The 24,958-nt window shown below is 40.6% G+C and overlaps 1 protein-coding gene and 1 pseudogene across 8 annotated transcripts in view; one reads left to right on the top strand and one right to left on the bottom strand.

Annotated features, from left to right (window-relative positions):
• The window catches only part of NHSL1 (NHS like 1), a 217,542-nt gene that overhangs the window by 30,720 nt on the left and 161,864 nt on the right, over positions 1 to 24,958 (bottom strand). For all 8 annotated transcript variants that reach the window (XM_077999468.1, XM_001095017.5, XM_015137357.3 and 5 more), the window contains one exon: positions 20,751 to 20,878. Coding sequence is in view for 6 of the 8 variants with exons in the window: in XM_001095017.5 (XP_001095017.5) it covers positions 20,751 to 20,878 (128 nt within the window). In the remaining 2 variants the exon portion in view is untranslated. The remainder of the gene's footprint in view (positions 1 to 20,750; positions 20,879 to 24,958) is intronic.
• LOC144340772 (transmembrane protein 80 pseudogene) lies at positions 11,080 to 12,840 on the top strand (annotated as a pseudogene).

A 24,958-nucleotide genomic window follows, 5' to 3' on the forward strand; every position in this document is an offset into this window, starting at 1 on the left:
GGGAGAGAAACAGGCAACACTGACAGTTACTTTGTAGTTTCTGGATGCTGGAAGACCTGCATTTTAGAGACTTCTAGATTCTACCCAGAAACCAGACAAGCTCCCACCAGACGGACAGTGTGGGGCCTGAAGCAGGGCTGCCTTCCCATGTATTCTCATATGAAATATGCTCTCTTTCTCAGAACAGCAAACTGATCCAAAAGTGGGATTAACTAAGAAACACAGATTAGTTCAGTCTTTTTTGTTTTGATTTGTTAGTAAAAGTTAGAAAATTGAATTATAGCCAGAGCTAAACTTAGTATTCATTTAGAGTTATTACATGAAAATAGAGAACAGATGACACTATATAGAACATATCAACTATATAGAACTATATAGTTGGTATCTTTAAGAGACAGCAACATACATTCCAGTCCTTTTGGGATGACACTTAGTCTTTGATGCTCTTCCTCCCAGAATTAAACCTCTTGTGTTGACTCTTGGTTTTCAAGATCCTTCATAGTTTCATAGGGTGCCAAAACGTCTGTAGCCTTTTTTGGCTATATGCTTCTTTTGTCTTTAGTAGACTTAGACACAAAAGACCCTCACTTATTTCTGTTCTCTGTGTATTCCTTTTTTTTTTTTTTTTTCCCTCCTGGCACCACCAACAACAGAAAAAGCTGGGGGTAGTGGAAATGAATGCATGTAGAAGCACAGTTCATGGTTCATTCAGCAACTCCATGATGGCCAAGAGGTGACTTCCACATCCATATTATCAAGTAACTTTAAGTGTTCATTCTTTTTTTCTTTTGAGATGAAGTTTCACTCTGTCACCCAGGCTAGAGTGCAGTGTAGTGGTGCAATCTTGGCTCACTGCAACCTCCGCATCCCAGGTTCAAGCAATTCTCCTGCCTCAGCCTCCCAAGTAGCTGGGATTACAGGCACGTGCCACCATGCCTGGCTAATTTTTGTATTTGTAGTAGAGATGGGGTTTTGCCACATTGGCCAGGCTGGTCTCGAACTCTTGGCCTCAGGTGATCTGTCCGCCTCAGCCTCCAAAGTTTTGGGATTACAGGTGTGAGCCACCGTGCCCCGCCTAATTGTTCATTCTTTCATATGCCTTATATTGGTCCCTTTACCTCAAATCTAATTGCTTTATCAAGAGCTCTAAACTCTTTTGTTATTGCTGTTTTCGAGATGAGGTCTTGCCCTCTTGCCCAGGCTAGAGTGCAGCAGAGCGATTATAGCTCACAGCAGCCTCAGATTCCCAAGCTCAAGCAATCCTCCTGCCTCAGCTTCCCAAGTAGCTGGGACTATGGATGTGCACCAGCATGCCTGGCTAATTTATTTATTTTTCATTTATTTTTATTGCATTATTATTTTTTTGAGACAGGGTCTCATGGTGTCACCCAGGCTAGAGTGCAGTGGCACAATCACAACTCACTGCAGACTCAAACTCCTGGGTTCAAGCCATTCTCCCACCTCAGCCTCCCAAGTAACTAGGATGAGGGGCACAAGCCACAATGCCCGGCTAACTTTTGAAAGCTTTCTGTAGAGACAGGGTCCCGCTATGTTGCCCAGGCTGGTCTTGAACTCCTAGGCTCAAGCCATCCTCCTGCCTCAGCCTCCAAAGTGCTAAAATTACAGGCTCGAGCCACTGCACCAGGCCCTAAGAGCTCTAAACTTTCTTATCACACAGTAAATTAAAATATTTTGGATCTTAACTATCCCATATTAAGCGATCCTTTCCTCAAAGAAAATACTTAATTAGAACATATATGTTTAAACTGATATAGTAAATTGTTTGTAATCATATTTTAGTATAACAAATATTTACTATAACAAATTATTTAGTATAACGAATTATAATACATTATGTTATGTATTACAATCACATAACATAATGAATATTCAAGAACTCACTACTCAACCCATGACCTAAAATATTACTAATAACCTGCATCTCCCTCCATGCCCCTATCCCATCTCCCTACTTCCCCAGTGGTGATCACTAGCCTGAATTTTGTGTTCCTAATTATTCCTTGTTATATGTGTGCATATGTGTGTGTGCATGTGTGTGCATAAATTTGCTTTGACTTTTACAAAAATAGTATTATTCTCTTTGTGTTTTTCTTACCATTATCTTTCTAAGACACATCCACGTAGTTGTGTGAAACTATAATTCATTCATTTCACTGGGGTATACATTCCACTCCAGTACTAATTCATTCACTTCCATAATTGATAGACAATTGGGTTGTAAAAGACACTCTTTGTATTATTTCAGCAATGCAAAATTCCCCATAAGAGAATGGTTAGGAAGAAAGGGCTGTGGGAAAGGCTCTACTCCCCATACACTCATTACTGGGTGAAAAACATGAGCTCTGGAGTCATAAGTCTAGGTTTAAATCCTGGTTTTGCTTTTAGGGGTAATAGATGTATTCACTGTCTTGATTATGGTAATGGTCTCCTGTGTGTACACATGTCAAAATTTATTAAGTTGTATACTTTAAATATGCATAGGCTTAAATGTGTATAGATTATTTTATGTAAGTTATACTTCAATAAAGGTATTTTAACAAACAAAGATCTTGTTTCAGTACTTAAAAGCTATGTGATCTTAGGCAAGTGATCTAATCTCTCCAAGATACAGTTTTCTCATCCATGATATGGGCATAATCAAAGCTACCTTGCATGGTTGCAATAAATACTGAATATATTCACATACAGCACTGAGCACAGTCCCTGGCGCCTGAGACTTTCCATGTACCAGGTGTTTGGCATCATACTGGAAACACAGAGATCGACAAGATAGGGATGCTGTCCACTAATCTAGAAGAGAAGGCAGGTATGAATAGACCCTGATTATAGAGTAGAAACAGCAAGAGAAACTGGAATGGGTCACTGGAGACACTCTTGCTGGTTTGCAGGCAAAAAGGCCCGGGAATGACCGACCCCGATTCTCTCATTCTTGCCTGCAATGGCATAGAATAAGAAGGTGCCATAACTGCAGAGCAGTGAGCATTGACTCATTTGTGTTTCTACAGTGTCCTGAAGTTACTCGCAGAGACCCAGTAACACATGATTGCATACGGAATAATCACTTCTCGACTGTAAGCTACTCTAGGCCAAGAACAGGATCCATATACTGAGACCAAGTAGCTCTTAAAAACATTTTTTGGGGAAAAAAAAATTGAGTGACGCATACCAGACAAGTCAAAAAGGAGTAAGAGATGACAAAATCGGGCATAATAAGGAGGAATTGGGGTAATTGAGTAATCTTGCCCTTTTGCTTAACCAGCATGGTACAATGAAAAGAAATGAGCTCCAAGGAGCCCCGCCTTCACATGCGCCCTGCAAAGAGCCACCTTCGCATGCTTCCTGCAAGGAGCTCCCGCCTTCGCATGCCTCCTGGTGCTTTCGAGCTATGTGATCTTGAGAAAGCCATCTCATATTTCTGAGTCTCCATTTCCAGATTAAAATAATAGTAATAGGTATTAAAATAATCTGTTCCATGGGCTGCTTGTGGAAAATAAGATCTAATTTGTGAAAAAGTTCTATATCCTAACGTGTACTGTGATGAACAAGCTAGCAATAGCATAAACAATGGTAGCTCCACACATAGATAACCTGTAAAGCCATGACAATCAGACATTTGTCAGTAGATGCTGAAACCTCTCAAATTTATTGCCTTGGGCAGGAAATTCTATGTGGGTGGAACAAAAGATGATTGGGACAGTGGCCACATTTTTATAAAAACAGACATTGTCTATTGAATTATTTTCTTTGAAGCGTGGTTTGAAATGCCAATCAGCTTAATAACACTTATCATCATTTGAGCATCTACTATGTGCCAGGCACTGTGCTAAGGGTTTCACAACATTAATTTACTTCAACCTTTCCAAGGCAGGTAGGGTAACTATGTAATTTTATCAAACCCAGAACACCTCTGAGAGTGAAAGGGGGTGCAATTAATAATTACACAGAAAACAGCTGTAAACCAGGGCTGTCCTAAGCAAACCAGAACATGTGGTTTATATCTCTTTACAGTTGAGGAAACTGAACCTCACAGACGAAAGCAACTTATCCAAGGCCACTGAGGTCTGACAGGTGGAAAAGCTGCCCCAAACCTATGCTCTCAAGCATCATGTTAAATAAGCCTCCTGTGTTTACAGGTATGGCAGCAAGGTTACTGCCTTTTCTTCAAAGTCTTCCTTTGATTTAAACATTTGTTATCAACAAAGCCTAAAACAGAAACTGACATGACAGTTCAAAGAATAACAGGAAATAGGGAAATTTTGAGTTCTATCATTACTATTAAAGCCAACTGTTTACTGCCAAAAATCTAGATCTAATACATCTCTTTAGGGGTGAATTTTACACAAGAGATTGCATAACTCATGATTGATATCCTTTCTGCTAAGACAAAGGGGACTCTGTGAATGTTTCCAGATTCAGTGAACATACCATCAAATACAACTTCCAATAATGGCAGGGGGAAATTCCCTATCGACTCACAGTAAGTATTTTGGCACTGATAACTGACCTCCCTTCAAATGCAAGAACCTCTTTGGCAGTACTTGGCATATGCTGAAAACTGAAATGAGAAAAAAAGTCAAAAATAGAACACAAAGCAATGGCATACTCTTTCATTTCAGAGTTGAATGAAAAGATATTTTCTCGAATTTCTTTCTTTCCCTTTTTTTTTTTTTTTTTTTTTTTTTTTTGGAGACGGAGTCTCACTCACTCAGCTGCCCAGGCTGGAGTGCAGTGGTGCGATCTCAGCTCACTGCAACCTCCGCCTCCCGGATTCAAGCAATTCTCCTGCCTCAGCCTGAGTAGCTGGGACTACACGTGCATGCCACCATGCCTGGCTAATTTTTATATTTTCAGTAGAGACAGGGTTTCACCATGTTGGCCAGGCAAGTCTGGAACTCCTGACTTCAAGTGATTCGCCCACCTCAGCCTCCCAAACTGCTGAGATACAGGCACGGAACACCACGCCTGGCTTATTTTCTGGAATTTCCTCCCTCCCTCCCTCTCTTTATTTATTTATTTTTTTTTTTTTTGAGACAGAGTCTCACTCTTTCACCCAGGCTGGAGTGCGGTGGCACGATCTCAGCTTACTGCAAGCTCCACCTCCCAGGTTCAAGCAATTCTCCTGCCTCAGCCTCCCCAGTAGCTGGGATTACAGGAGCCCACCACCACACCTGGCTAACTTTTTGTATTTTTAGTAGAGACAGGGTTTCACCGTGTTAGCCAGGATAGTCTCGATCTCCTGACCTCCTGATCCGCCCACCTTGGCCTCCCAAAGAGCTCGGATTACAGGCGTGAGCCGCCGCGCCCGGCCTATTTTCTGGAATTTTTAAATTGCTTTGCCAACGGCATTTTTTTCAATGCATCATGTTTATGTTTAGATGATATGCATAACATATACAATTGGAAATACTTTAAACAGTTTTCTTCTTGCTACACTATATTCCCACTTTGAACATCAAAGATACATGTGGATCTCATTAGCAAAACATCTTTCTTCGTATCATAACACATAGAGTCCTAGTTGGTATTTCACATTAGGATAATGAGGATAATTATTCTAGAACAATTAGCCAGAGTAAATAACCAGAATAGACGTCCTCTAGGTTCTCTTTTCTAATTTATATGTCCTTAACCTTTGCCTTATTACCAACTCATCTTAAGCACATAATGGATTTTTAATATTTGTTGAATGCAAATTAGATGATTTTTGTAAGAAATACTTCTTTTAATAATTTTAATAACTTTGATAATTTGTTAACTCATGCATCTCTTCTTCTATATAGTCACTGCTCTTTGTACCATACCCCTCCCCTCAAAACCTATTAGGAAATATAAAAGAAAAGGTTTTCCAGATCGAATTTCCCCTCCAAATTGACTTCTACACACCCTATATTTAAAATGATTCCCTTTGGGAGACCGAGGTGGGCGGATCACGAGGTCAGGAGCTCAAGACCAGCCTGGTCAACACAGTGAAACTCCATCTCTACTAAAAATACAAAAATTAGCTGGGCGTGGTGGCACGCACCTGTGGTCCCAGCTACTCGGGAGGCTGAGGCAGGAGAATCTTTTGAACCCAGGAGGCAGAGGTTGTGGTGAGTCAAGATTGTGCCACTGTACTCCAGACTAAGCAACAGAGTGACACCTCAACTCAAAAAATAAAAAATAAAAAAAGATCCCAACTGTTCGGGTGATGTTAAGAACATGAACCATGGTTAGGAGTCTTAGTCTTAACATGGAAGACCATACTGCTGACTTGGAGCCCCTTTCAACAGTTACTGGATTCCCACCTGATTTCAAATGACAGCTTGATGATCTATTAAATCCCATGAAGATTTAGGTCTATTTCTAACTTCTACACTGTTTTTAATATTCTGTTATACTGGTTTGTACATTCGGCTGCCACAACGGAGGAATCCCTAACTCTATGTTCTCACACCTGGTCAAGGCAGTTCTTCCTTACCGCTCCTTTGTTTATAGCTTTCCTAGCTACAGACTTTAGCTTCAGCTTCCTTAGTCCTCTCTCTTCTTCTTTAACCCCTCAAAGTAGCCTCAGATCAAGACAAAACAGAACAGCTTATAATCCCAGCACTTTGGGAGGCCAAGGTAGGCGGATCACTTGAGGTCAGGGGTTCAAGACCAGCCTGGCCAAAATGGTGAAACCCTGTCTCTACTAAAAGTACAAAAATTAGGTTGGGTGTGGTGGCTCATGCCTGTAATCCCAGCACTTTGGGAGGCCGAGGAGGGCGGATCATGAGGTCAGGAGATCGAGATCATCCTGACCAACATGGTGAAACCCCATCTCTACTAAAAATGCAAAAATGAGCTGGGCATGGTGGTGGGCACCTGTAGTACCAGCTACTCGGGAGGCTGAGGTAGGAGAATCACTTGAACCTAGGAGGCAGAGTGAGACTCTGTCTCCAAAAAAAAAGAAAAACAAAAAACAAACAAAAAAAAAACCCCAGAAAAAATCTACTCATGTTTTTATTGGTATTGTGTTAATCTTATAAATTAACTTGGGCAGAATGGAGAGCTTTTTGATATTAATGCCTCTGAGGACATGATATGTGTTTTTAGTTACTCAAATCTTATTTGTGTTCTGTAGTTTGTTTTTGTTTTTGAGAAGAGTCTTGCTCTGTCACCCAGGCTGGAGAGCAGTGGGGCACACTCTTGGCTCACTGCAACCTCCACCTCCTGGGTTCTCCTTCGTCAGCCTGCCGAGTACCTGGGATTACAGGCACACATCACCACGTCCAGCTGATTTTTGTATTTTTAGTAGAGATGGGGTTTCGCCATGTTGGCCAGGCTGGTCTTGAACTCCTGACCTCAGGTGATCCACCCAACTTGGCCTCCCAAAGTGCTGGGATTACAGGCATGAGCCACTGTACCTGGCCATATAGTATTTTTTAAAGGTTCTTTCATATAGATCTTGTCCTTTTCTTACTAAATTTATCTGTACTTTGCAATAGCTATTTTAAATAGATTTTTCCTGTTGTATCTTCTAATTTGACTTTGTAGATATGAAAGTTATTGATTGCTATATATTAATTTTATACCTTACTATATCATTGAACTCTGTTATTTATAGAAATTTTGAAATATTACTTTCTTGGATTTACCCAGTATATAGACTTAACCACGAACAAAGAGTGGTAACATAATCTCAATCTTTCTCACTTTTGCCCTTTTTATTCTACAGCTGTCCTGATTTTGTTGGCTACCTCTTTCCATACTATGCTAAGTGGTAATAATGATAGTGAATGTCCTTCTCTTATATCGCATTCTAGTGGGAACAGCCCATTAAAAATTGTGGGGTTTGGAGGACAAGGCAGATAAACTTTGTTAAGTTCTGCTATATTTTTTAAAATCAAGAATGGCCATTAAATTGTACCAAACAACTTGTCAATATCTACAGTTTTGACTATATAAAATTTTTCTCTTCAGATCTATTAATATTATTAATATATAATTAGATTGCCTAGTATCAAGCATCCTTGCATTACTATTGGAATAAACCCAGGTTGATTTTGGAATAGTTCTTTTAATGAGCTGTTAGATTACATTTCCTACTGTTTTATTTATGATCTCTTAAGCCAATATTCATGAGTGAGACTGGCTAGTTAATTTTCTGCTTCGTACAATCTTTGCCAGGTTTTGGCATCAGTGTTAAACTAATTCATTAAAAAGAACTGCACTTTTTCCCTTTGCTCTGAAAAAGTTTTAAGCATTGGACTTACCTATTCTTTAACATCTTTCGTAGAAGACCACTCCTACCCAACATACACAAGACCATCTGGGCTTGGGTACTTTTTTCAATTTGATGTAAACGTTTGATAAGATTTGGGTTTTTTTCATGGTAATCACTCTGATAAAATATTTCCTCTTTTCTAGGGTCAGTTTTGATATACTGTATAAACTGGAAAATCAGTTTCAAAATTACCTATGTATCTCCCATCTATCAAAAGATGATATACGTCAGCCCTCTGTATCTGTGGGTTCTGTATCTGTGCATTCAACCAACCACGGATTAAAAGTATTTGAACAAAAAATAAAAGAATGGCTGTGTCTGTAACTGAATATATACAGACACTTTTTGTGTCATTATTCCCTAAACAATACAGTATAACAACTGTTTACATAGCATTTACATTATATTAGTTATTATAAGTAATCCAGAGGTGATCTAGTATATGACAGGATATGTGTAGCTTATATGCAAATACTACATCATCTGATAGACTTGAGCATCTGTGGACTTGAGCATCCACAGATTTTGGTATTTGTGGGAAATCCTGGAACCAGTTGCCCATGGATACTGAGGGATTACTATATACAATTTTTACTCCTAATCATAAAATTCTCTGTTTAAAAATGTGTCAGAGATTTCCTGTTAGCTATGCAATAAAGGAATTCCTTCACTTAGCACTGCCCCTCTGTGAGCCCACCTCAGCCTCCCTCCACCAGCACTCCTGTTATCACTCCTGGTGAACTCAATATCCACAGCACGGCCCATCTAACACCTACCTGAATCCTTCACAGCCTCACTTCTAACCTGCCTCGGCTGCCTACTCTATGGACATACCCCCGACCTACCCATTGCAGGATGCCTGAATTGAGGTTTTAAAGGTGTTTCAAAAATTGGTAGTCCTACAGAAGTTGCTGAAGGTGCGAGAAAAAGAAAAGAATAGAAACCGTGCCCTAGGTTTTTGACTTAACTAACTGGTAGAATGGAGTTGTGGTTTACTGAGGTGGTTTTGCAAAAACTATGAAAGAAGGAAGCATTTTTTTTTTTTTTGAAAAGAAATGTGAGAATCACATATTTGGATTTGGACAAGTTTGAGATACCTGTAAGACATTTCAGTGGAGATGGAAAGTAAGCAGGTAACTGCATGAGTCTGGGCTAAAGATATACGTTTACAAAACATCAGCGCATGGCACTTAAAGCCATGGGACTCGATGAAATCACCCAAGGAGTGAGCCTGTTACAGAGTAGCAGGGGTTCAAGGTTTGAGCCCTGAGTTAAACCAACTTTTAGGTATTTGGAAGAAAAGGACTATCCAACAAATGATTGAGAGGCAATGGCCAGTGAGGGAAGAGGAAAACCAGGAGTGTGTCATGTCATGAGAGCCAAGTATTCTTAGAGGAAAAGAATCATAAACAATGTCAAATGCTGAGAGGCTGAGTAAGATGAGGTCTGAGAATTAAGTATTAAATATTAGATTTGGCAACGTGGAGGTGATTGGTAGACTTAACAAGAGTAGTTTAAGTATGCGCGGGGGATAAAAGTTTGTTTGGAGGGGCTTCAAAAGAGATTGTGAAAAACGGATGTGGAGATGGCAAGTCTAGATAGTTCTTTGGACATGTTTAATTATAAAGTTGAACTGAACAATGTGGTAGAAATTTGAGGGGGATGAAAGGTCAAAGCAGGGTTTCTTCAAGATGAAAGAAAATATACAAAAATATGTTTGTATAATGATGGTTATGATGCAATCAAGACAGAAAATTGATTAGGGCTAAGAGAGAGGGATGAATTGCAAATATGGAGTCCTTGAGAAGTTGTCCTTATTCATCCCACTGGAAAAATACTGAGTGCCTACTGTGTGCCAGGCCCTGAGCTAGCCACTTGGGACACAGCAGGGCATTGCAATGGCGGGAAAGGGTGAGAGCATAAAGGAGGAGATGTAAGAAGTTTGATGGGTTTGGTGGTGAAAAGATATGACCCGAGTGCTTTTGTTTTCCTAGTGCAGCAAATACAAAGGGCAGAGTCTGAGTCTGTTTTCTGTTGCTATAAAAGAATATCTGAGACTGGGTAGTTTATAAAGAGTAGAGGTTTATTTAGCTTAGGATTTCACAGGTTGAGAAGTTCAAGGGCATGGCCCTGGCTTCTAGCAAGGGCTCTCACGCTGTGTCACAACATGGTAGAGATGATCAAAAGGGAAGCAGACATGTGCAATGAGGGGAGGATCTGAGGGTTCCCGGCTTTATAACAACTGACTCTCACTGGAACTAATCTATTTCCACGAGAACCAATCCCATCAAGAGAGAGGGCAGAAACTCACTACCAAGCCAGAGAACACCACCAAGCTATTCATGAGGGATCTTCCTCCACAGCCCAGACACTTTCTACTAGGCCCCAACTTCCAACACTACCACAGTGGGATCACATTTCAACATGAGTTTTGGTGGGGACAAACTCGATCCATTTCCAAACCACAGCAGGCAGGATCTGCAAGTGACACAGAAGAAGTTGTGTTTGGAGATTTGAGAAGGTATGAAATATTACTTGGGAGAGTGGAAGAATGAACCGATGAGTTAATATAGTAGGATTGCTAGGCAGCACTTGAGGCTTGAGGTCATACATTCAGTGAAACACACCCTGGCGTCCTTCTCTAGCCTCATTTAACCAACCAATCAGGCTTTAGTGCAAGCAGGGAAGAGTTGGATCAAACTGGAGTTGGGTTCTTGGCCAGGAAAGTGGCAGAAGGAGAAAGGAGCCAGCAGAGTTGAAAATGTGTGCAAAGAAGTGAGTGCAATGGCAGGCCATGTAATATAAGCCGGGGAAGGATGAGTGTGGACATGAAGAGGGCAGGGTTAATGGGTGAGACTTTCTCAGGGGGTAAAATAATTTTTGTAATGAGATTCTAGAGAGACCAAGCTAGAAAAATAGCAGATGGAGTTATCCTCAACTCTTCTTTGTCTCATAACTTAAGCAAATCCTATAGGATTCACTTTCCAAATAAACCTAGAAACCCCACCACTGCCATTCTGGTCCCAGACACCCTTGGCCATCGCTTTTCTGGATTACTGCAAGGGCCTATTGTCTTGTCTCTGTGTTTCTGTCTTCCACTGTCTATGGTCTAATTTTCCTACAGACAAATCCCATTAAATAATCAATCAGATCATGTTACTTCCCTGCTCAACTCCTCCAGTGACTCCCATCTCACCCAGGAGCAACAAATCCAAAATCTTTACTATGGCTAATTAGGTCCTATGTGATCTGGTCCTTGGTTATTTCCTCCAAAGTCATTATCACCACTCTTCCCCTTGCTCCGTGCCTACCTGCTCTGGTGTGTGGCTATTCTTCCCGCAGGGTAACTACAAGAAGGTTTCCAGGCCTTCCCATGTGTGATGTTCTTTTTTTTTTTAATGTTTTATTTTGTATTTTACTTTAAGTTCTGGGATACATGAGCTGAACGTGCAGGTTTGTTATTTAGATACATATGTGCCATGGTGGTTTGCTGCACCTATCAATCAGTTGTCTAGGTTTTAAGCCCCACATGCATTAGGTATTTGCCCTAATGCTCTCCCTCCCCTTTCTCCCCACCCCACTGACAGGCCCTGGTGTGTGATGTTCCCCTCCCTGTGTCCATGTGTTCTCATTGCTCAACTCCCACTTGGGTGACGTTCTTACATGTCACTTGATGGTCTGCTCTAATGACGATTCTCAGAGTCCTTCTTGGACACTCAATCTAAACTGGCAGTCCTGTCGCTCTGGAACTCTCCTTACCATTGTTTTATTTACCTTCATAACGCTTATCACCACCTGGTGTTGTATGTTGCTTGTTTGTTCACCATGATCTTCCCTTCAGTAGAAGGGGCTTTGGTTCACTTGATGGCTTCTCAGTACTTAGAACAATGCTTGGCATATTGGCAAGACTGAATATTTACTCAGTAAATGAATGAGGGGGCGAGCAAGATGGCAGTTGCACGCAAGGTCAGGTGTTCAGCTATCCTCACTGCTACCTGGTCCTCGATCTCACTCCGTTGTTTCTGATGGGGACTCTGGAAGCAGTATAGTTATACCTGGGCACCAGGGGCAACCTAACAGAGGCTGAGAGGCTGCTGGTCGCCAGCCTGGACATCACGGCTCCTCTCTGCCCACTTCCTGCTTTGGCAGACGCTGGTGTTGTGGGTAGACTGGGCCCTCAGCGCCACACTCCTGGTGCTCCACAGCCTGGAGGCCATCCTGCAGGTGGTCGCCATTGCTGCCTTCGCCAGGCACTTCTGAAGAGAGGTCAGGGCAGGAAGGCTGAAGATGGGAGCACGGGAGAAGAGAGCATCCCTAGGCCACTGGAGAACAGCTGTGGTGCTTCAATTCTGAGTCTCAGTCTGCTAACATCTCAGCAGCATTTGCACTTAGCGCTAAACAGATTCTGTCTCTGTGATTTTTTTTTTCCATTTCTAGATTTACTATAAGTGATCCTTAAAAAGTATCTAAGCTGTTATTTTATAGTAGCTTTCCTTCACTTGTTTTAATTGTGTGTTTTCTATGTTTGGAATAATTACGTTCAAATAGCTAGATATTTTCCCTTCACCTTTTTTTTTTTTTTTGAGACAGAGTCTGGCTCTGTTACCCAGGCTGGAGTGCAGCGGCGTGATCTTGGCTCACTGCAACCTCCGCCTCGCAGGTTCAAGTGATTCTCCTGCCTCAGCCTCCCTAGTAGCTGGGATTATAGGTGTGTGCCACCATGCCCAGCTAATTTTTGTTGTTTTAAGTAGAGACAGGGTTTCGCCATGTTGTCTAGGTTGGTCTCAAACTCCTGGCCACAGGTGATCCACCCACCTAGGCCTTTCAAAGTGCTGGGATTACAACGCATGAGCCCCCTCGCCTGGCTCTCTTCGCCGTATTTTTTAAATAAAGCAATGTGTATGCCTCACAAAAAAAAAAAAAAAAAAAAAAAAAAAAAGAATGAATAAACTGTTTGTTCAAAAGCTCACAGAGTACAAGAATGCCCTAGGCCTTCACATTCACTCACCACACTCACTGACTCACCCAGAACAACTTCCAGCCCTGCAAGCTCACAGAGAACAATCTTCTTCCACTCCCCACTTTCTACATAAGGAAATTCATGCCTTAAAGGGGTGTGATGCATCCAAAGAAACACAGCAAGTGGCAGAACTAAAACTTGAAACTGGTCTCCTAACTCTGGAATGCCCCATCTCTTAACCACCCCCTTCCTCATCATTCAACCATACTTTTGGTCTCAGTCCTCAGTGCCATCTTGCCTGTTGCAACAGCCCCGTAACCATTCTTCTTACATACTTTACCATCTCTGGATCCCTCCCCCATTTCCTGATTATCCAAGTCAGAATAATTTCTTTTTCACCTAGTACTATATGCCAAACACTTGTAACAGCAGGTTATATATAATGCTTTTTATTCTACTTAGTTTTCCCTACCCTGGAGAGCTGTAAAGTCCTTAAGGCATGTAAAATATCTTATTAATCTTTGAATTTTGCAGCATCTGATACATCACATACTTTTTTTTTTTTTTTTTTTTTGAGACAGAGTCTGGCTCTGTCACCTAGGCTGTAGTGCAGTGGCATGATCTTGGCTCACTGCAACCTCTGCCTCCTGGGTTCAAGCAATTCTCCTGCCTCAGCCTCCTGAGTAGCTAAGATCACAGGCACCTGCCACCACACCCAGCTAATTTTTGTATTTTTAGTAGAGACAGGGTTTTAGCATGTTGTGCAGGCTGGTTTTAAACTCCTGACCTTAAGTGATCCACCCACCTAGGCCTTTCAAAGTGCTGGGATTATAGGCATGTGCCACTGCGCCCAGCCCCACATACACTCTTAAGAAACATTTACTGCGTTGGCTGCTTTCTGTTTCTAAAATGTTCTTCCAGAAATGAATGATTTTTCTGTTTCTAAAATGTTCTTTCAGAAATGTTCATTCTTTCAATCCCAATCACCTCGATGCTGAGTAAGGCCTACCCTTTTCATTTAACATTGCAACTGTCCCTCCAGTTGATTTTACTCCAGAGTATATGCCACTTTCTAACAGAGCGAAATTACTTACAGTCATGTGCAGCATAATGACATTTCAGTCAACAACAGGCCGCATATACGATGGTGGTCCCATAAGATCATAACGGAGCTGAGAAATTTCTATTGCCTAATGATGTCACGGGCATCACAACATAGCACAACACATTACTCCTGCTTGTGGTGATTCTGGTGTAAACAAACTCACTGCCCTAAGGTTCATATAAAAATATGACACAACTGAGGCCTGGCACGGTGGCTCACGCCTGTAGCCTCAGCACTTTGGGAGGCCGAGGTGGGTGGATCACCTGAGATCAGGAGTTTGAGACCAGCCTGGCCAACATGGTGAAACCCTGTCTCTACTAAAAATCTACTAAGAATTGCTGGAACCCAGGAGGCAGAGGTTACAGTGAGTCGAGATCATGCCACTGCACTCCAACCTGGGTGACAAGAGCAAAACTCTATCTCAAAACAAACAAAAAAACAAAATATGACACAATTATGCACAATACATCATACTTGGTAATGATATACAAAATAAAGATATTAAGTGACTATGCTACTGGTTTATGTATTTACCATACTATATATTTTGTTATTTTAGAAGGTATTCCTACTTATGAAAAAAAGTTAACTGGAAAACAGCCTCAGGCCAGTCCTTCAGAAGATATTCCAGAAGAGGGTATTGTTATCACAGGAGATGACAGCTCCATGGGTGTTACTGCCCCTGAGGAACTCCCAGTAGGACAAGATGTGGAGGGGAAGACAGTGATATTGATGCTGCTGACCCTGTACCCTGTGTAGGCCAAGGCTAGTGTGTGCGTTTGTGTCTTAGTGTTTTCCTCTTTAAACTTTTTTATTAAACATCTTAAATAAAAGAACTGTTACAGAATAAGGATATGAAGAAAATATCTTTGTACAGCCATACAATGTATTTATGTTTTAAGCTGTGTTATTACAAAACAGTCAAAAAGTTTAAAAAATTTAAAAGCCTATGAAGTAAAAAAGTTACAGTAAGCTACGGCTAATTTACTATTGAAGAAAGAAACATATTGCTTTTTTGTAGAGATGGGGTCTCAGTTTGTTGCCCAGGCTAGTCTTGAATTCCTGGACTCATGCAATCCTCCCACCTTGGCCTCTCAGAGTGCTGGGATTACAGGCGTGAGCTACTGAAACTGGCTAGAAAAATTTTTGTTTATAAATATAGTGCAGCCTAAGTCTACGGTGTTTATAAAGCCTACAATAGTGTACAATAATGCCCTAGGCCTTCACATTCACTCACCACACTCACTGACTCACCCAGAGCAACGTCCAGTCCTGCAAGCTCCATTCATGGTAAGTATCCTGTTCAGATGTACCATTTTTCATCATTTCTACTGTGTTTTTATTGTGCCTTTCCTATGTTCAGATACACAAATACTCACCATTGTCACAATTATCTAGAGTATTCAGTATAATAACATGCTGTAGCCTAGGAGCAATAGGCCATACACCGGGGGTCCCTAGCCCCCAGGCCGTGCGCCTGTACCCATCTGTGGCCTGTCAGGAACTGGGCTGAACAGCAGGAGGTGAGTGGCAGGCGAGCAAGCATTACTGCCTGAGCTCCGCCTCCTGTCACATCAGCGGCAGCATTAGATTCTCATAGGAGCGCAAACCCTGTTGTGAACTGTGCATGTGAGGGCTCTAGGCTGTACCCTCCTTATGAGAATCCAACTAATATCTGATGATCTGATGTGGAAGAGTTTCATCCCAAAACTGCCCTACCCACCCATCTGGGCCATGAAAAAATTGTCTTCCATGAAACTGGACCCTGCTGACAAAGAATCTGGGGGCCACTGGGTTATCCCATCTAGCCTAGGTGTGTAGAAGGCTGTACCATCTAGGTTTGGGTAAGTGCACCCTATGATATTTGCACAATGACTAATCACCTAACAATGCATTTTTCAGCATGTATCCACAATGCATGACTGTATTTGCTCTTAGTGCCTCCCCATGAAATCAAAGCTCCATCAAGGACAGAGATTTCTTGCATTTGGTTTACTGTTACATCTCCAACACCTAGAATAGTCTCTGGCACATAGAAGGTGATCAATAAGTCCTTATTTTACAAAGGAATTATAATTCTGTGCTTGAAGGAGCTCTTTCTCAGAACACATTACGGAGCTGTGAGGAGTGTTTCTGGGTCCTAAATGACCACCACTGCTGGCTGTACAGCTTGGATGCATCCGTGCATCACAGTGACCTAGTGAATGGCAGGAAGGGCCATGAAGATTAATAAAGATTTGGACTCAGAGCAAATATTTACTTAGTAGAAATAACTCAAGGAATTACTGTTGAATGAATAAGCCAACTAAGCAGCCAATCACGTACTATGCAGATGCACACAAATGAAACCCTCACTTCAACCTGAAGACATTCGCACATGAGTTACGGAGAGGGACCTATAGGAAGTGGTAGAGAAAACATAAGGCTTATGTGTTTAATTTCCATACCAATTTCAGGATCTTTGTCACTGACAGCGCACTAAGACTTGTCAACTTTATGTAGTTAAGAAGAACAAGGCTGAGTGTGATGACTCACGCCTGTAAGCCTAGAACTTTGGGAGGCCAAAGCGGGCAGATTGCTTGAGCCCAGGAGTTCTAGACCAGCCTGGGCAACATGGTAAAACCCCATCTCTACAAAAAAAATACAAGAATTAGCTGGGCGTGGAGATGTGCACCTGGAGTCTCACCTACTCGGGAGGCTGAGGCAGGAGGATCACTTGAACCCAGGAGGTTGAGGCTACAGTGAACTGTGACTGTGCCATTGCACTCCAGCCTGGGCAACAGACTCAACAGAGTGAGACCCTGCCCCAAAAACAAAACAAAATAAAACAAAACAACAACAACAAAAACACAAAAAACAGAGTGCTGCGATTAATCCAACCATGATGAATAAGCAAAAGGATGGGAAATGCACTCCAAGATCGTGGAATTGGCTATATGTTATAGTCCGGTGGCAAGTGGTTTTTTTGATGCTGCACAGAATCAAGAAATGGTGAAGTTAATACAAAACTCAGTGAGGTTGCTCCAAGAGAAGAATGTAAGAAGGGAGTGGGGGAGGCAGGAAGGGGAAGCAGGCAGTTAGCTATTATGATAGTATAATTTGTTAGCTGATATTTAATTAGTACATAATAATGTCTAATATATATTTGATAAAATAATTTGATATTTATTTTATTCTGAAACCAATTTCTTACAGAGATCGCCTTAAGATGACATTCAGATCTAATGATTGAACATTTTTCTAATATACTTCAACTTGGTTCTACATATTTAAGAAAAGGAAAAATACAAGTTCCCCATAAATATCTCTAATGATATATTCCAAGGATTTCAAAATACTTTTACCCAAGAACAAGTATTAACCTGATTTTTTTTTCTTTTTTGAGACAGGGTCTCACTCAGTTGCCCAGGCTGGAGTGCAGTGGTGCAAACATGTCTCACTGTAGCCTTGACTTCCTGGGCTTAAGCAATCCTCCCACCTTAGCCTCCCAAGTAGCTGGCACTACAGGTGTGCTACCACACCCAGCTAGTTTTTGTTCTATTTTTTGTAGAGACAAGGTCTTGCTACATTGCCCAGGCTGGTCTTGAATTCCTGAGCTCAAACTATCTGGTCACCTTGGCCTCCTACAGTGCTGGGATTACAGGTGTGAGCCAACACACCCAACCAAACCTGGATTTTTAAAAATCACAAAAGTAACAAAAATTTATAGCAGCAAAGAAAGCTAAGATTTGAAAGTGGCTGTGTGCCTTTGTAAGAGACCAAATATAGGAAAGCCATGAAGGCAGACACTGTAACTTGGAGAGGGTTGGGAGGGACCCCAGAAAATAGCTCTCCTCCTACACACATCAGACAGGTCCTCCCACTGCCTACCTCCTCCCTTTCACAAAAAGAAGGACACTGTGGATCTCAAGGAGACTTGTCAAGGGTCCCACTGTCAACTTCTCGTTCCTGGTCTAGTGATGCCAGCGCCAGCAAATCACACTAAGGTAATTATTATGGAAACATTTGTGTTTACTGGGATGTCATGTCATATCACATCATATAAAGGATGACTTTTATATATATTCCCTTATACATGACCATTTTCTTTGCACTCATTTTCAGCAGGATAGGAGCCTGTTTTCTTGGGGGTGATTTGTCCACACTCTCACACACATCTGGGAGAGGGCTATTTGGCTGTCAGGGTCTGTGGCAATGGTACAGAGGAGTAGAAACTAGTGCAGAGGCTAACTTCCCTCAGAGTTGAGTGTCATGGTAAGCAAAGAGCTATGTGAGAATTAGAAATGATTTTTCCATTCTCCAGAAAAATCTTAGGATGCTGTCATGACAATGCCAATTTGCTAATGGACTCTATACACCCAGAAACCATCTGTCTCACTGGGCCCCATTATAAACTTTTCTTCTTCTCTGAGCATCAGTATAAGGCTAATGTATATCTGGATAAACAAAAGTCTCACTCTATAACTCACTTTCTGGTTTTCATTTTCCCCTCATGCCAACAAGAGAAAAATGAAAATTTTCAAAATTAGAGTTCAGATTAATTTTGAAATGAATGCTTTACTCATTATAGTAAGATACTGTCTTTGTATATTTTAAAGGCTCAAAGGAGCAATCCAATATGTGAAAATACCTTTCAAGAACTAGGAAAAACATTCTGTGATAAAAATCTAGGTGGAAAGGGAAGGAATAGGAAGTTGTTGATCAAAGGGGACAACATTTCAGACAGGTGGAATAAGTTTTTATATCTATTGCACAGTAGGATGACTACAATCTCTAATAATAAATTGTATATTTCAAAATAACAAAGAGCGCAAATTTCACATGTCTTGCCATAAAAAATAATAGGTAAGCACAGTGACAGATACGCTAGTCTGATTTAATCATTCCATGTTGTGTATCTATATCAAATCATCACATTGTGCTCCATAAATGCATATAATTATGATTTGTCAATTTAAAACATTAATTTAAAAATGTAGACCAGGTGCAGTGACTCGTGCCTGTAATTCCAGCACTTTGGGAGGCTGAGGTGGGCAGATCACTTGAAGTCAGGAATTCAAGACCAGCCTGGACAATATGGTGAAATCCTGTATCTACTGAAAATGCAAAAATCTGCCAAGCGTGGTGGCGTGTGCCTGTAATTCCATCTACTTGCAGGCTGAGGCACGAGAATTGCTTGAACCTGGGAGGTGGAGGTTGCAGTGAGCCAAGACTGCATCACTGCACTCCAGCCTGGGTGACAGAGCAAGCAAGACTGTCTCACCAAAAAAAAAAAAAAAAAAAAAAAAAAAAAAAAAAAAAAAGTGAATCTAAAGAAAAAATCTGGGTTAAGATCATTTGAAGATCAAAAGTTTAAGGTAGTAATTTCCCTTTTGCTTTCTGAGGCAGGGTCTTGTTTTGCTGCCCAGGTTGGAGTACAATGGAGTGACCACAACTCAAATTCCCAGGCTCAAGGGATCCTCCTGTCTCATCCTTCCAAGTAGTTGATATAACAGATGCATGCCACAACGCCTGGCTTAATTTCCCATGTTTTGATCAATTCTTATCTTATTTTATTCTCTGAAGTTACCTATTTGAGGAAAAGGACAATAAATTTTGAATAATGTTCTTCAATCAATAAGGCATTTATAAATTGGCCTAATTCCACTGAAACTTTTTAATTAATTAAAATGGTTGTGAAACAAAACACTATTCATCAAATCTTATTTTAAGTAATAATTCCAGTGTCAATCCACATTACTTAATAAATGAAAATAAAACTACATAAATCAAAATCTTCATACATTTTTATTCTTTCATATGTATTTAGTATTAAGAAAATTACTTATCTTAAGTGGTTTGTGCATATCACCAGAGATGGCAGAGGAAAAGGAACCCAAATGTAAAATAGCATCACTAAATGAATTGGCTAGTGCAATAATATTAAGTAAATGCACTGTTTCTATTCTATCTCTATCAATAACACTGACCACTGTAAAGCAGTGGGTTCTACTATTATGATCAGAGTTCTTCTTTGTCATATAACTGAGTTCTTGGTCATATGAAAAATCAAACAAGAGAAAAAAGTCCTTTATTTTTCTAACCAAAAAAGAATATTTTAGATGCACAAATACACTGATTTTATGTCTCCTTTATAAATTCTTTAGATTCTAATCTTACCTTTTTAAAAATCAGGATAGTTTTATATTTTCTGAAAAGCTGCAAAGAGTATTGAGAGTTTCCTGTGTACCCTTTACCCAGTTTCCATTTATGTTATTCTCTTACATAATTATGGCACATTTGTCAAAACCAAGAAATTCACTTGAGACAATACTATTGATTAAAATACAGGCTTGATTTTGATATTACCAGTTTGTCTACATATATCCTTTCTGTGTTCTGGAATCCGAACCCAGGACCCTGTGTTGAACTTTGAAGCTTACCTTTTGATCTGCTTCTTCATCTTCGTCTTGGTACTCATCACAGAGTGGGCTGGCGTTGGCTGCAAAGGTGGGTCCCTGAGAGTAGTACTGAGAACTGCGGTAGCCATCATGCCGCAACTTATCACATTCTGCAGAGGGGCACGCAGGGAGGGGAAGAAGGTCATTAAAAAGCTGTATTCCTCTTTGCTTACTTTACATTTACTCTTCTTTTTTACTTTTCAAAGTTATATTTTTCTAGGCATTAACAGGATTTTGAAATACTGGTAAAAACAGTTAAGAATTATTAAAGTCCCTAGTACACACTACATACCATATTTCAATTAATATTAATATTAAATTAATACTTGATAAGATTGCATTCAGAGCTCACAACTACCCTGTGAGGTAGATACCATCATTAATTCTACTTTACTCACAGGACATTGATGTTTAGGGTAATTATGTTATTTGCTCTATAATGTTATGCAAGTGAGCAGTGGACTCGGAATCTTAACCCATGGCCTTAGTTACTAGATTATGTGAAAGTATTCCACACAGAAAAAAAAAAGCGATGCTCATGCTATGCTTGCTTCCTAGACTCATTTTAGCTAGAAGGGACACACGAGATCATGGATTATAATGTTCTCATTTTATATTAATTTTCTCAATTTAATTTTGATGTCAAACAGCCTGTAAATATTGTGTGGAATTTAATAGGAAGGTGGGTGCCAGCCTGAGACATCTGCCAGTCCACAGAGGAATGTCTGGCACCACTATGGTACTTTGGACTTCAGGGGTACTGGGGCCACTGGCTGTGTGGAAAGGAGGATCCTCTTTGAGGGGAAAGCGCTGCACTGGCAGCTCTCATGGGTTGGGGCAGGTGCTGTCAGAAATTTCCAATGGCTCTTTAAAGCACCAAGATGCACAAAGTAGCATTTGCCTCAAAAAAGCATTTGCCACAGGGTTCCTTTAAATATCTGACTTTCTAAAGGGGCACAAAACGTGTGTGGTTTTGGAAAAGTTTTCTCTTTGCACAGCTTTATAAAAACCATGCATCTACAGGCACAGAACTAAACTAGGGCATCTTCAGAGTTCCTTTCTGACATCAGGATCCACGATTCTTCCTCAAAGAGGAGACGGCAGTCACTTCAGTGGAGGGCTAAAAATATTAGACCAATTTTAAATAAGCCAGGGGATTAAAAAAAAGTCCTCATTCTCCTTTGATACCTCACAGTGGGAGTGGAAGGACAACGTTTACAATTCGGAACTGCAAATTAGACAAAAATGAGGACCTGTTAGAATGGCAAGCTAATGAAAACATGCAAATGTAATCATAAAATGGCTAACTAATACTACTTCAGTTACTTATAGGTCAAAAATTTTGTGGTGGCAACTACTTGTAATATTGATTAAAAGTGATATTTAAAGAAAATTTCTGAAAATTCCAGAACACAACATGTTTTTAATGAGAATTTACTCATATTAATCTAACCCTTTATAAGAAATATTTTCACATTTTCTCCATTTGGCAATTTTCCTGAAATAAAGAGTATGATTAGAAACTATATTCTCAGGCTGGGCGTGGTGGCTTACGCCTGTAATCCCAGTACTTTGGGAGGCCGAGGCAGGAGGATCATCTGAGGTCGAGAGTTCGAGACCAGCCCGACCAACATGGAGAAACCCTGTCTCGTCTAAAAATACAAAATTAGCCGAGTGTGGTGGTACATGCCTGTAATCCCAGCTACTCAGGAAGGCTGAGGCAGGAGAATCGATTGAACCCAGGAAGCAGAAGTTGCAGTGAGCCAAGATTGTGCCACTAAACTCCAGCCTGGGCAACAAGAGCGAAACTCAGTCTCAAAAAAAAAAAAAAGGAATCTATACTCTCACTCTACAGAGATAATGTTATATGTTATATAAAGCATGATTAGTACTTTTGTTCTTCTTTTTTTTTTTTTTGAGACGGGGTCTTACTCTATCATGCAGGCTGGAGTGCAGTAGCACGATGATCACGGCTCACTTCAGCCTCAACCTCCTGGGCTCAAGTGATCCTCCCACCTCAGCTTTGTGAGTAGCTGAACTATATAGGCACATGCCATCAAGCCTGGCATTATTTTTTTTTTAATGTTTTAGATATGGGGACTCACTACGTTGCCTAGGCTGCTCTTGAACTCCTGGACTCAAGCGATCCTTCCACCTTGGCCTCCCAAAGTACTGGGATTACAGACATGAGCCACTGAACCCAGCCTGATTAGTAGTTTTCAAATGGTATTTTCTGCAGAGTTCTGACATTCTGTAAATATTGGATTAGATTTTCTTTAAATAGCTACCTTAAAGCTAAGATTAAAAAATAACACTCAAGAATGGCTATAATTAAAAAGCAAGGCCGGGCATGGTGGCTTACACCTGTAATCCCAGCACTTTGGGAGGTTGAGGCAGGTGGATCATTTGGGGCTAGGAGTTGGAGACCAGCCTGGGCAACATGGCAAAACCCCACCTCTACTAAAAATACAAAAAGAAAAAAAAAAAAAAAAAGAGCCAGGCATGGTGTCACACGCCGTAATCCCAACTACTCCAGAGGCTGAGGCAGGAGAATTGCTTCAACCCGGGAGGCAGAGGTTGCAGTGAACTGAGATTACACCACTGCACTCCAGTCTGGGCAACAGAGTGAGATTCAGTCTCAAAAAACAAAACAAAAGTCATAAGCAACAGATGTTGGCATGGATGTAGACAAAAGGAAACATTTACACACCATCGGTGGGAATGTATATTAGTACCACTTCTATGGAAAACAGTATGAAGATTTCGCGAAGAACTAAAAATAGAATGACCATTGGACCCAGCAATCCCACTACTGAGCATCTACCCAAAGGAAAAGAAATCATTACAGAAAAAAGATACCTGCACCCATATGTTTATCGCAGCACTATTCACAATGGCAGAGTCATGGAATCAACCTAAGTATCCAACAATAGTTGACTGGATAAAGAAAATGTAGTAGATACACATCATGGAATACTATCCAGCCATAAAAAAAGAATTAAATCATATCATTTGCAGGAACTTGGACAGAATTGGAGGCCATTATCCTAAGTGAAATAACTCAGAAACAGAAAATCAAATAGTGCATGTTCTCACCCTATTAGTGGGAGTCAAACAATTGGTACACATGGACACACAGATGGAAATAAATAAATAAAACTGGGGACTCCAAAAGGAGGGAGGGTGGAAGGGGGGTGAGGGTTAAAAATTACCTATTAGGGGGCCGTGCCAGTAGCTCATGCCTGTAATCCAAGCACTAATGGAGGCCGAGGCAGGCAGATCACCTGGGGTCAGGAGTTAGAGACCAGCCTGGCCAACAAAGAAAAACCCCGTCTCTACTAAAAACACAAAAATCAGCCGGGTATGGTTGTGGGTACCTATAATCCCAGCTACTTGGGAGGCTGAGGCAAGAGAACTGCTTGAACTCAGGAGGCACAGATTGCAGTCAGCCCAAGATCATGCTATCATACTCCAGCTTGGGTGACAAGAGCGAAACTCCATCTCAGAAAAAAAATAAAATAAAAAAATTATCTATTGGGTACAGTGTTCACTGTTTAGGTGATGGGTACACTACAAGTCCAAAGCTCACCATTACACAATATACCCATGTAACAAACCTGCACATATACTCCCTGAATCTAAAAAAAAAAAAATTGAAAAAATAAGACTCAAGTTCAATAGTTTTACATAACCAAATTTTAAGACAATGAGGGAATTAATTTATTAACTTATGCTGCTAAATTAACTTTCCGGTGGTCCTAGAAATAAAGCTATTCCTGCTATCTCTGTAAAACTAAAGTCTAAAGATCTATTTATTGTTGTAAAATAAACCAATATAAACTATTATCATTTGTAGCTACTTATCTATGTAATTCAGGATATTCAAATACTTTACAAATATAAAGAGAAGTCCAAAGCCCTTTTAAACTAAATTAATTTATTGTTCAAAATTGTCTTCTTTGCTTCATTGATGAACCCTATAAGAAGTTTAAATTATAGGGCTGGGCACAGTGGGTCACACCTGTAATCCCAGTGCTTTGGGAGGCCAAGGTGGGAGGGTTGCTTGAGGCCTCAACATTAGTACGTCCAGTATGTGTCACTTTTTTGAGCCCAGTTTAAAAGACAATGCATCCTTTTTCTACCATGAAATCTATGTCACAATTTTTTTTTTTTTTTTTTTTTTTTGAGAC

This window comes from Macaca mulatta, chromosome 4 (assembly GCF_049350105.2).
Source record: "Macaca mulatta isolate MMU2019108-1 chromosome 4, T2T-MMU8v2.0, whole genome shotgun sequence".
In the NCBI taxonomy this organism is placed as follows: domain Eukaryota; kingdom Metazoa; phylum Chordata; class Mammalia; order Primates; family Cercopithecidae; genus Macaca; species Macaca mulatta.